Source organism: Corythoichthys intestinalis, chromosome 9, assembly GCF_030265065.1.
Source record: "Corythoichthys intestinalis isolate RoL2023-P3 chromosome 9, ASM3026506v1, whole genome shotgun sequence".
Lineage (NCBI taxonomy): Eukaryota > Metazoa > Chordata > Actinopteri > Syngnathiformes > Syngnathidae > Corythoichthys > Corythoichthys intestinalis.
Window position 1 is genome coordinate 52,817,112 of NC_080403.1, and position 12,759 is coordinate 52,829,870.

At 37.7% G+C, this 12,759-nt stretch overlaps 1 protein-coding gene across 2 annotated transcripts in view; it reads right to left on the minus strand.

Moving 5' to 3' along the window:
- necab3 (N-terminal EF-hand calcium binding protein 3) overlaps positions 1–9,225 on the minus strand; it is a 65,153-nt gene extending 55,928 nt beyond the window's left edge. For both annotated transcript variants that reach the window (XM_057844817.1, XM_057844816.1), the window contains exons 1-2: positions 9,011–9,225; positions 175–199 (exon numbers count right to left, since the gene is read on the minus strand). In XM_057844817.1, the coding sequence (XP_057700800.1) occupies positions 175–199; positions 9,011–9,157 (172 nt within the window). In that variant the 5' untranslated portion in view covers positions 9,158–9,225. The remainder of the gene's footprint in view (positions 1–174; positions 200–9,010) is intronic.
- Between the last annotated feature and the right edge of the window lie 3,534 nt (positions 9,226–12,759).

Consider the following 12,759-nt stretch of genomic DNA (forward strand, 5'->3'; position numbering starts at 1 on the left):
AAAGTGACTTACAACCTGCGCTAGTATGAGGGGGTTATACTGTAAAACTCAGACACAAAGCACGAAGATTTATTTCCAACTAAAGTACATAGCTTTGAATCATATTAATGAATATAAAATGTGGAGGGAAGGACATATCAGTTGTTATTCATTCAACATCAGATCTTCACTCACCGTTTTTGTCTGCCCGGCGGAAAATCTAGAAATGAGAGAGAAGACAATTAATCAAAATGGAGCAGGTACGTGTTATTAAACAACACTGACTCTTTTTTTAGTGTATTTTTAAAATGTATGTTGTCCTTGATTGTGAGTGTTTTGTTGTTGTTTTTTCAAGTTGACAGTGTCATTATAACCAAGGTCTGATCTGCTTCAGGCTTTAAAAGGAAAATGTCACTGACCTCGACACACAGCTGTGACTCATATCAAAAAGAAATGCTTTTGCTTTCAGTGACATAAGTACTCATTAAATCACATTTTTTATAGTTAGAAGTTCAGTGAATGGATAATAGAATGATGCATGGCAACATATCATTAGGGCTGTGACAAAAAAAAAAAAAAAATGTGATAAATCGCAATACTTTGTAGCCCAAAATGTTATCGATATCTTCCCATCAAAAATCTATACAGAATATCGTTTTAAAAATGTGTCACTTTTTAAAAAAATAAAAAATAAAAGAACCAATAGGTTTCTACTAGGGTTGTTCCGATCATGTTTTTTTGCTCCCGATCCGATCATTTTAGTTTGAGTATCTGCCGATCCCGATATTTCCCGATCCGATTGCTTTTTTTTGCTCCCGATTCAATTCCAATAATTCCCGATAATTTTTCCCGATCATATACATTTTGGCAATGCATTAAGACAAAAATGAATAGAACTGGGACGAATATATACATTCAACATACAGTACATAAGTACTGTATTTGTTTATTATGACAATAAATCCTCAAGATGGCATTTACATTATTAACATTCTTTCTGTGAGAGGGATCCACGGATAGAAAGACTTGGGACTTTGTATATTGTGACTAAATATTGCCATCTAGTGTATTTGTTGAGCTTTCAGTAAATTATACTAGTTGAAATAGTAGCAAGTACTACAATGATGCAATGTCTGCCAAAGTTACTTCGTCTTGTAATACTCAGTGTTTACTACGAGCTCTAACAGTCATGTGATAAGTAGGGCTGTCAAACGATTAAAATTTTTAATGGAGTTAATTACGGCTTAAAAATTAATTAATCGTAATTAATCGCAATTCAAACCATCTATAAGATATGCCATATTTTTCTGTAAATTATTGTTGGAATGGAAAGATAAGACAAGACGGATAAATACATTCAACATATGGTACATAAGAACTGCATTTGTTTATTATAACAATAAATCAACAAGATGGCATTAACATTATTAACATTCTGTTAAAGCAATCCATCGATAGGAAGACTTGTAGTTCTTAAAAGATAAATGTTAGTACAAGTTATAGAAATTTTAAATTAAAACCCCTCTTGATGTTTTATTAAAATTTGTCAAATTTTTGATCAAAAAATAAACTAGTAGCTCGCCATTGTTGATGTCAATAATTACACCATGCTCACTCATTTTACTGAAACCCATAAAATTATTTGGACCCAAGCGCCAGCAGAGGGCGCCAAACACCAAAAAACAAGTAACAAGCGGACATCACACTGCTGTCATTTTAATCTGTTTGAGCGGGACATGTGCGTTAATTGCGTCAAATATTTTAACTAGGGCTGTCAAAATTATCGCGTTAACGCGCGTTAATTTTTTAAATTAATCACGTTAAAATATTTGACGCAATTAACACACAAATGCCCTGCTCAAACAGATTAAAATGACAGCACAGTGAAATGTGTAGTTGTGTTTTTCGGAGTTTTGGCTCCCTCTGCTGGCGCTTGGGTGCGACTGATTTTATAGGCTTCATTACTCATGAGCATTGTGTAAGTAATTATTGACATCAACAATGGCGGGCTACTAGTTTATTTTTTGATTGAAAATTTTCCAAATTTTATTACAACGAAAACATGAAGAGGGGTTTTAATATAAAATTTCTATAACTTGTACTAACATTTATCCTTTAAGAACTACAAGTCTTTCTATCCATGGGTCGCTTTAACAGAATGTTAATAATGGTAATGCCATCTTGTTGATTTATTGTAATAATAAAGAAATACAGTACTTATGTACCGCATGTTGAATGGATATATCCATGTTGTGTCTTATCTTTCCATTCCAACAATAATTTACAGAAAAATATGGCATATTTTATAGATGGTTTGAATTGCGATTAATTGCGATTAATTAATTTTTAAGCTGTAATTAACTCGATTAAATTTTTTAATTGTTTGACACCCCGAATTTTAACGTGATTCATTTTTTAAAAAATTAATTACCGCCCGTTAATGCGATAATTTTGACAGCCCTAGTGATAACGTCTGTAGAGTGAGCTGGAACCTAACAAACTAGTTACACTTAAGCGCCACTAGGAGGCGAACAGAAAAAGAAGACACAGAATTTTTGCAAGCTGTCAGGAACATTAGGTAACTATTAACATGTGATACTGTTTTCATTTTCTGTTTTAACAATGTCAAGGTTGGCCTGCATTTCTCTCTACACTCGCCAAAGTGCTTCGTTGCAGCTTTGCTCGGAAACCAGATGATAGAAAATCAACCTCTGCTCTCCTTTGGAGACCGCATAGTGCCGCATATCTATCTTTTTTTTCCCTTTTCTCAGTGACTGAGAGGAGAAAGCACATTCTGATGTGCTCAACGTGTGTCAGAGGCGGGTAATGCGGCGTTTTACAGCAGGATGCGAAAAGGTCAGCGCCGCGTCCCAGAGTGCTGCATGCCCTCTCGGATCACGCCGGCAGATGTCAACTCAGCGGGCGCAGTCGGCTTCTTGTTTCGTATTCAGAGATGCTGATAGTGCGGGTATGTTGGACGCTTAAAGACTTTTATCAGGTGAATATTGCGTAAATTCAATTTCAACGGACATTAGTGAGAACCCTCACTTCACTATTAACAAATTTGTCTACAGATTTAAGATGTGATAAGATGACGACAGCTTATGATCTTACCGAGGGTCTTTACTAGGGTTGAGAATCTCTGTGTACCTCACGATGCGATACGATTTGCGATACAATCTCATGATATGGCGTTATACAATTATCGATACATGGGTCAAGAAATCATTGAATGATATTCTACAAAACAGCTACCATATTTTTCGGACTATAAGTCGCACCTGAGTATAAGTCGCACCAGCCATAAAATGCCCCAACAAAGAGGAAAAAAACATACAGTGGGGCAAATAAGTATTTAGTCAACCACTAATTGTGCAAGTTCTCCCACTTGAAAATATTAGAGAGGCCTGTAATTGTCAACATGGGTAAACCTCAACCATGAGAGCCAGAATGTGGAAAAAAAAAACAGAAAATCACATTGTTTGATTTTTTAAGAATTTATTCCCAAAATAGCGTGGAAAATAAGTATTTGGTCTATACCAAAAGTTCATCTCAATACTGTGTTATGTACCCTTTGTTGGCAATAACGGAGGCCAAACATTTTTTGTAACTCTTCACAAGTTTTTACCCACTGTTGCTGGTATTTTGGTCCATTCCTCCATGCAGATCTCCTCTAGAGCAGTGATGTTTTGGGGCTGCCGTTGGGCAACACGGACTTTCAACTCCCTCCTCACCCCGTGGCGTCAAAATGATAACAAGAACGGGGAGCAAAAATCCCAGACCACACAGGGGGAACCTAGTGAATGACCTACAGAGAGCTGGGACCACAGTAACAAAGGCTATCAGTATCAGTATTACTATCAGTAACGCAATGCGCTGCCAGGGACTCAAATCCTGCACTGCCAGACGTGTCCCCCTGCTGAAGCCAGTACACGTCCGGGCCCGTCTGCGGTTCGCTAGAGAGCATTTGGATGATCCAGAACAGGACTGGGGGAATGTTTTATGGTCAGATGAAACCAAAATAGAACTTTTTGGTAGAAACACAGGTTCTCGTGTTTGGAGGAGAAAGAATACTGAATTGCATCCGAAGAACACCATACCCACTGTGAAGCATGGGGGTGGAAACATCATGCTTTGGGGCTGTTTTTCTGCAAAGGGACCAGGACGACTGGTTTGTGTAAAGGAAAGAATGAATGGGGCCATGTATCGAGAGATTTTGAGTGAAAATCTCCTTCCATCAGCAAGGGCATTGAAGATGAGACGTGGCTGGGTCTTTCAGAATGACAATGATCCCATACACACAGCCAGGGCAACAAAGGAGTGGCTTCGTAAGAAGCATTTCAAGGTCCTGAAGTGGCCTAGCCAGTCTCCAGATCTCAACCCCATAGAAAATCTGTGGAGGGAGTTGAAAGTCCGTGTTGCCCAACGACAGCCCCAAAACATCACTGCTCTAGAGGAGATCTGCATGGAGAAATTGGCCAAAATACCAGCAATAATGTGTGAAAAGCTTGTGAAGAGTTACAGAAAACGTTTGACCTCCGTTATTGCCAACAAAGGCTACATAAAAAAATATTGAGATGAACTTTTGGTATTGACCAAATACTTATTTTCCACCATGATTTGCAAATAAATCCTTTAAAAATCAAACAAAGTGATTTTCTGTTTTTTTTCCCACATTCTGTCTCTCATGGTTGAGGTTTACCCATGTTGACCATTACAGGCCTCTCTAAAATTTTCAAGTGGGAGAACTTGCAAAATTAGTGGTTGAGAAAATACTTATTTGCCCTACTGTACTGTCCTAAACAGGAGGCTACGGCTCGGTCCTGGCTATACAGCGAGCTAAACTCCCAAATGACGATGCTGGACGTCCGTACAATTTGCTGACTTTATTTTTGCTTTCATTATGACACCATCATTTGAAGAGTGAAACTAAAAATAGAAATAATACAAATCAATTTCGTCCACGATACCAAACAGGTTCGCATCAATGTAAATAAATGATAATTAGCTACTATCACACAAACAGTTAGCATGCGTTCGCTAGCATTAGCACATCGTTCAAACAACCACACAACTGGCTCTAAGTGTCCGATCGTGGGTGGAAAACAAACAACAACAACAAAGATGATGCACACAGGCCTTGCCTCTGTAGAGATATTTTACAAGCATAAACAATGAACGTAGGTTCACAGCCGTGTTTCTCTCTCGCTAACTCGCCCACTCACTCAGAACTGCGTAGCTGTCCGTCTTCTGGTCTGTGAGCGCTCTTCTTCATGTAAACGAGTGCGAGTGCGCCCCCACTTGGGCGTAAAAGCGCCATAAATTAAAAGCATGCATTTCAATATAAAAAAGTCAATAATACAATTTAACACACATTGCCAAAGGCAGAACGCTAACGTGGCTATGAAGAGTTATTCAGATAACTATAGCATAAAGAACATGCTAACAAGTTTACCAAACCATCAGTGTAACTCCAAAACACCAAAATAACATGTGAAATAATATCATAATGGGTTAATAATTTCACACATAAGTTGCTCTTGAGTATAAGTCACACCCCCAGCCAAACTATGAAAAAAAACCTGCAATTTATAGTCCGAAAAATACGGTAATAAATAGGAAAACAAGATGATTTTATCACTAGTATACGTCCATGACGTCGATGGTGATCAATGGCGACCAATGATTTTAATTTTAGTGTATTTCAGGTTGAGATGTGACCGGACATTCGTCGGCGAAAACTGTCGGCCGAAAACAGCCAAATTTGCATTTTCGGTTTTCGGTTAAAAGGCAGAAAGTTTACACCAGAAAAGTGTGAAGAATCTTAGTCCTCTTGTGATGACGTAATCAAAACACAGTGTACATTTCAAGTTTTCTACGCTGAGCTACTGTGGAAGCCTTGAGCACATTTTGGCGCCATTTTTTTCGTTCATTTAAATACAGGTAGTTCCCGGGTTACGACGTACTCGATTTATACGATTTTGACTTCACGACACAAGAGTCTCGTCTGCCATTCGTCTCCGTGTATTAATATGACGTGTTGTGTCCTCAGTAAACGTGAAGTTGTTCAGTTTCACAGGCAGCACACAAGGCAATTGTGCTTTTTGAAGCTTTTTAGTTCCTTCACTTTTGACCATTTTTAAAGCTGTAATCCACTTGTGTACACAAACGACATGCATTTTAACAATAAAACACTTGACACAAAATAATTGGTGTTCAAACATCCATCTACAGTGGGGCAAATAAGTATTTAGTCAACCACTAATTGTGCAAGTTCTCCCACTTGAAAATATTAAAGAGGCCTGTAATTGTCAACATGGGTAAACCTCAACCATCAGGAGACAGAATGTGGGGAAAAAAAACAGAAAATCAAATTGTTTGATTTTTAAAGAATATATTTGCAAATCATGGTGGAAAATAAGTATTTGGTCAATACCAAAAGTTCATCTCAATACTTTGTTATGTACGCTTTGTTGGCAATAACGGAGGTCAAACGTTTTCTGTAACTCTTCACAAGCTTTTCACACATTGTTGCTGGTATTTTGGCCCATTTCTCCATGCAGATCTCCTCTAGAGCAGTGATGTTTTGGGGCTGTCATTGGGCAACACGGACTTTCAACTCCCTCCACAGATTTTCTATGGGGTTGAGATCTGGAGACTAGCTAGGCCACTCCAGGACCTTGAAATGCGTCTTACGTAGCAACTCCTTTGTTGCCCTGGCTGTGTGTTTGGGATCATTATCATGCTGAAAGACCCAGCCACGTCTCATCTTCAATGCCCTTGCTGATGGAAGGAGATTTTCACTCAAAATCTCTCGATACATGGCCCCCTTCATTCTTTCCTTTACATACATCAGACGTCCAGGTCCCTATGCAGAAAAACAGCCCCAAAGCATGATGTTTCCACCCCCATGCTTCATAGAGGGTATGGTGTTCTTCCAATGCAATTCAGTATTCTTTCTCCTCCAAACACGAGAACCTGTGTTTCCACCAAAAAGTTCTATTTTGGTTTCATCTGACCATAACACATTCTCCCAGTCCTCTTCTGGATCATCCAAATGCTCTCTAGTGAACCGCAGACGGGCCTGGACGTGTACTTTCTTCAGCAGGGGGACATGTCTGGCAGTGCAGGGTTTGAGTCCCTGGCGACGCTGGTCCCAGCTCTCTGTAGGTCATTCACTAGGTCCCCCCGTGTGGTTCTGGGATTTTTGCTCACCGTTCTTGTTATCATTTTGACGCCACGGGGTGAGATCTTGCATGGAGCCCCAGATCGAGGGAGATTATCAGTGGTCTTGCATGTCTTCCATTTTCTAATAATTGCTCCCACAGTTGATTTCTTCACACCAAGCGTTTTACCTATTGCAGATTCAATCTTCCCAGCCTGCAGGTCTACAATTTTGTCTCTGGTGTCCTTCGACAGCTCTTTGGTCTTGGCCATAGTGGAGTTTGAGTGTGACTGACTGAGCTTGTGGACAGGTGTCTTATACCGATAATGAGTTAAAACAGGTGGCATTAATACAGGTAATGAGTGGAGCCTCGTTAGGAGAAGTTTGCGCATGCTGAAAAGCATGCGCATCTTTCGTGGCACGACTGACCCACTTAGAGTGTTTGTTGCCAAAAAGCTCAATCTTGGTCTCATCTGACCAAAGCACACGGTCCCAGTTGAAGCCCCAATACCGCTTGGCGAACTCCAGACGTTTGCGTTTATGATTGTGAGTGAGGAAAGGTTTTCTCCGTGCATGCCACCCAAACAGCTTGATGGCGTGTAGACAGCACCTCATACCCACTGTGAAGTATGGGGGTGGGTCAGTGATGCTGTGGGGCTGTTTCGCTTCCAAAGGCCCTGGGAACCTTGTTAGGGTGCATGGCATCATGAATGCTTTGAAATACCAGGACATTTTAAATCAAAATCTGTTCCTCTCTGCCCGAAAGCTGAAGATGGGTCGTCACTGGGTCTTTCAGCAAGACAATGACCATAAACATATGGCCAAATCTACACAGAAAAGGTTCACCAGACACAAAATCAAGCTTGTGAAACATTATAGGAGAAGATTAGGTGCTGTTTTGTCAGCAAAAGGGGGTTGTACAAAGTATTAACACCAGGGCTGCTAATAATTGTGACACACATTATTTGATGTCAAATAATTATTTCTTTATGTGGGATTTTTTTCCCCACTGAATAAATGCACTTGTATTGAAGGTTGGAATTTTTCTCTTTTTTTCCATTAAGGTCCCATATTATTTGAATTATAAAAAAATATTAGAAGCTAAAAAACATCTCAACCAGGGGTGCCAATAATTATGAAGGGCACTGTATATATCCGTCTTGTGTCTTATCTTTCCATTCCAACAATAATTTACAGAAAAATATGGCATATTTTATAGATGGTTTGAATTGCGATTAATTATGATTAATTAATTTTTACGCTGTGATTAACTCGATTAAAATTTTTAATCATTTGACAGCCCCAGTAATTTAACAGTTGGACAAGAGAGAGACAAAACATTAGAAACATCTCCCTTGTGCATTTCCAAACAAACACACACACACACACAAACAAAATCATAAACCGATCAATACCTCCCTCAGACTGAGTGAGTGAGTGACACTCACTCACTCACTCACTCACTCACTCACTCACTCACTCACTCACTCACTCACTCACTCACTCACTCACTCACTCACTCACTCACTCACTCACTCACTCACTCACTCACTAGTGCCACATACACACACACACAACTAATATTTAACCCTGTAATTTCAAAACTGTGCATTATAGTCTCTATGTGCAAGAACCACTAAATACACACACACACCCACATAATACAATCATATGTGAAGAAACAAACTGAACACACAATAAAATTAAATAAATCTCAAATATACACACTTGGACCGCACGACAGTGTCTGCGCACACAAAAACTGTCCACCCCCTTTTTGTCACTGCACAAAAGCAACACGTATTTCACCACTGAACCTCGAAACGACAATAAAAAAGTAACAATTGTGATGGATGCTGCACTCACATCATGAAGGATGCTGAGCCCTCGTCCGTTGCCAAGCTGCTGCTGCTGTTGTTGTTGCTGCTGCTGCTGCTGTTGTTGTTGAGCCCAAACATGCTTGCGCTTAGCTGACTGAAGACACATGGTGATCATCTCCGTGCAAGCCAACATGTTTTCCACTCTAAATGAAGAATCAGATCTGAATCGGGAGGCTGTGGATGCCGGAGACGCGCTGGGAGGTTTTGTGTCAGGTGAGCAGGTGAGAAGGAACTTTTAAGGACTAGCGACCTCTGCTGGAGACGCTGCGATTGGCTAGTTTGAGTCGGGAGTAACTGCCTTGCATTTTAAGTGGATAATATATTTGTTTTATCACTATAATCAGGGGTGAAAGTGGTTAGAATTTCTTGCCTTTTTTTTAAATAAATAAAAAAACATATATTTAAATATTTTGTATTTATAATAATATATTTATAATAAGCTATATTATATAAATTGGTGAAAGTGGTTAGAATTTCTTGCCGGAACTCCCCGACGTGAAGGTTGCCACGGAGCCAGCAATTTTATTTATTAATTTTTAATAAATAAAAAAACATATTTAAATATGTTATATTTATAATAATATATTTATAATAAGCTATATTATGTATATAGGTGAAAGTGGTTAGAATTTCTTGCCGGAACTCCCCGACGTGAAGGTCACCACGGAGCCAGCAATTTTATTTATTAATTTTTTAATAAATAAAACAAAAATATTTAAATATTTTATATTTATAATAATATATTTATAATAAGCTATATTATATATATTTATAATGAATTATTTTATATTAAAGTTTATAGATAAAAAAATTAATGGGGGGGGGTCAAAATTACTGAAAATGCAAAGAAAACCGTTTTGGTCAGTTATTTCTATAATACATAAAAACTGATTTTCATTCAAAATTGTATTTTTTCAATGATTTGCAAAAATAAAAGTTAACAAAAACAGCAATAACCCCAACCTCCATCTCCTAATTTTTATCTTCCCTCATTTCCTCACATACTAAGTGCCAAATTTTAACTACTTAAGAACATAAGATGTATATTAAAATTGAAAAGTTAATGTAAACATTTACTTTTGTGTGATTTTTTTTTATTAATAAAGAAATAAGTAACATAAATTCATAAAAATAAGTACAAATGACTTATATTATGCAGAGTGAAATGGAATATATTTTGAAGATCGCGCAAACATTGACTTTTTTAAATCATAAGTAAATGAATAAGTAGCCTAATATAAAAAAAGTCCAAAGTGCACATTGACAGTTAAAATGATATGAACCTCCGGAAATGTGGAAACTGATTACGCTACAAAAGCCCTTTATTATGCTTGTTGTTAACACTTGTGTATGTAAATCGGATGTTGGTAGATTGCTTTCTTCTTGGAGATAAAATGCATGTATGGCAGCTTCGTACTTTTTTTTTTACATAGCGCTTTGACAGTTGCCTTCATATTTTCGGAATCAAAGCACCGTATACCGGAACTGCGTTCCGGCCCTGAATCTTATACCAGAACTGCGTTCCTGACCGTTCTGGCCCACTTTCACCCCTGACTATAATTACCATCATATAATATTTATATTAAGACAAATCTACAAATAAATAGTCTGTTTGTGAGCTGCAATGCCTTTATGACAATAAAACCTGAGTTAAATTCATTTAACTGGGTTTGAACCCAAGGGCGTAGGTTTGGTCTCAACTAGGGCTGTTCCGATCATGTTTTTTTGCTCCCGATCCGATCCCGATCGTTTTAGTTTGAGTATCTGGCATCTGCCGATCCCGATATTTCCCGATCCGATTGCTTTTTTTTGCTCCCCATTCAATTCCAATCATTCCAGATAATTTTTCCCGATCATATACATTTTGGCAATGCATTAAGAAAAAAATGAATACAACTCGGACGAATATATACATTCAACATACAGTACATAAGTACTGTATTTGTTTATTATGACAATAAATCCTCAAGATGGCATTTACATTATTAACATTCTTCCTGTGAGAGGGATCCACGGATAGAAAGACTTGTGACTTTGTATATTGTGACTAAATATTGCCATCTAGTGTATTTGTTGAGCTTTCAGTAAATGATACTGCAGCCATTCAACCCAAATGCATGATGGGAAGTGGAACCATGACTGTGTGTAGTGCTATCAATTGATATATCTTCTCTGCGTTGGGAAATAACATAGGGTATTAAGAAAAGATCAATTGCTACCTTGCTTCCCCACATTGCTTCCCATGATATTTCTAATCGTAGGGAGGGGGATTGTAAGGCTTTAGCCTATTAAAAAAAGGCTCCAAAGTCTGCCAAAATTCACTCTACCCATTTTATACTGCATTTAATCTCTCTAAATGGGTAAAACGGCGCCATTACAGATTGAGCGCGACAATGCGTGAGTGGGTCGTGCAATGCATGCATTAATTGCGTCAGATATTTAACGTGATACATTTAAAAGAATTTAATTACCGCCGTTATCGGGATAAATTTGATAACCCTACCTTAAGCCTAAACTAAAGACTCTGGATGAGTGTAACATATTATGTCTGTAACGTTAAATACAATTAGAAAACATTTTAATTAAAATAGATATATATATATTAAAAAAAGGCATGGCCGATAATTTTTTGCCAATTCCGATACTTTGAAAATGACGTGATCGGACATCTCTAGTCTCAACACTGGTAGGGACGCTATAACAACATAACCTGCATATATACTTTTTGCTTGGATTGGGACATTAATAAGACCAAACAGATTGGGTGAATGGTTGTCAGGGCTGCATTTCTCACAAATATGCTGATGTGTTGCCTACGTAAAAATGAAAAAAGTTAAAATTAGGGCTGTCAAACGATTAAAAAATTTAATCGAGTTAATTACAGCTTAAAAATTAATTAATCGTAATTAATCGCAATTCAAACCATCTATAAAATATGCCATATTTTTGTGTAAATTATTGTTGGAATGGAAAGATAAGACACAAGACGGATATATACATTCAATATACGGTACATAAGTAATGCATTTGTTTATTATAACAATAAATCAACAAGATGGCATTAACATTATTAACAATCTGTTAAAGCCATCCATGGATAGAAAGACTTGTAGTTCTTAAAAGATAAATATTAGTACAAGTTATAGAAATTTTATATTAAAACCCCTCCTAATGATTTCGTTTTATTAAAATTTGTCAAATTTTCAATCAAAAAATAAACTAGTAGCTCGCCATTGTTGATGTCAATAATTACACCATGCTCGATCATGGTACGAACCCATAAAATCAGTTGGACCCAAGCACCAGCAGAGGGAGCCAAACACCCAAAAACAAGTAACAAGCGGACAATTACACTGTGCTGTCATTTTAGTCTGTTTGAGCGGGGCATGTGCGTTAATTGCGTCAAATATTTTAACGTGATTAATTTTAAAAATTAATTACCGCCCGTTAACACGAGAATTTTGACAGCCGTAGTTAAAATGGTCATTTTCAAAGGAGAAGATGGGGAGGGAAATCCCCCTTCATATTACAGAAGTGTCTGCTTAGACTTAAAATAACATTATTTTTAAATGAATGATGAAGAAAATAACTACCGTATTTTTCGGACTACAAGTCGCATCTGATTATAAGTCGCACCAGCCATAACATGCCTAACAAAGAGGGGTAAAAAAGACGTAAAGTTACCCGGGGTATAAGTCGTATTTTTCAGGGAAACTTACTTGATAAAATCCAACA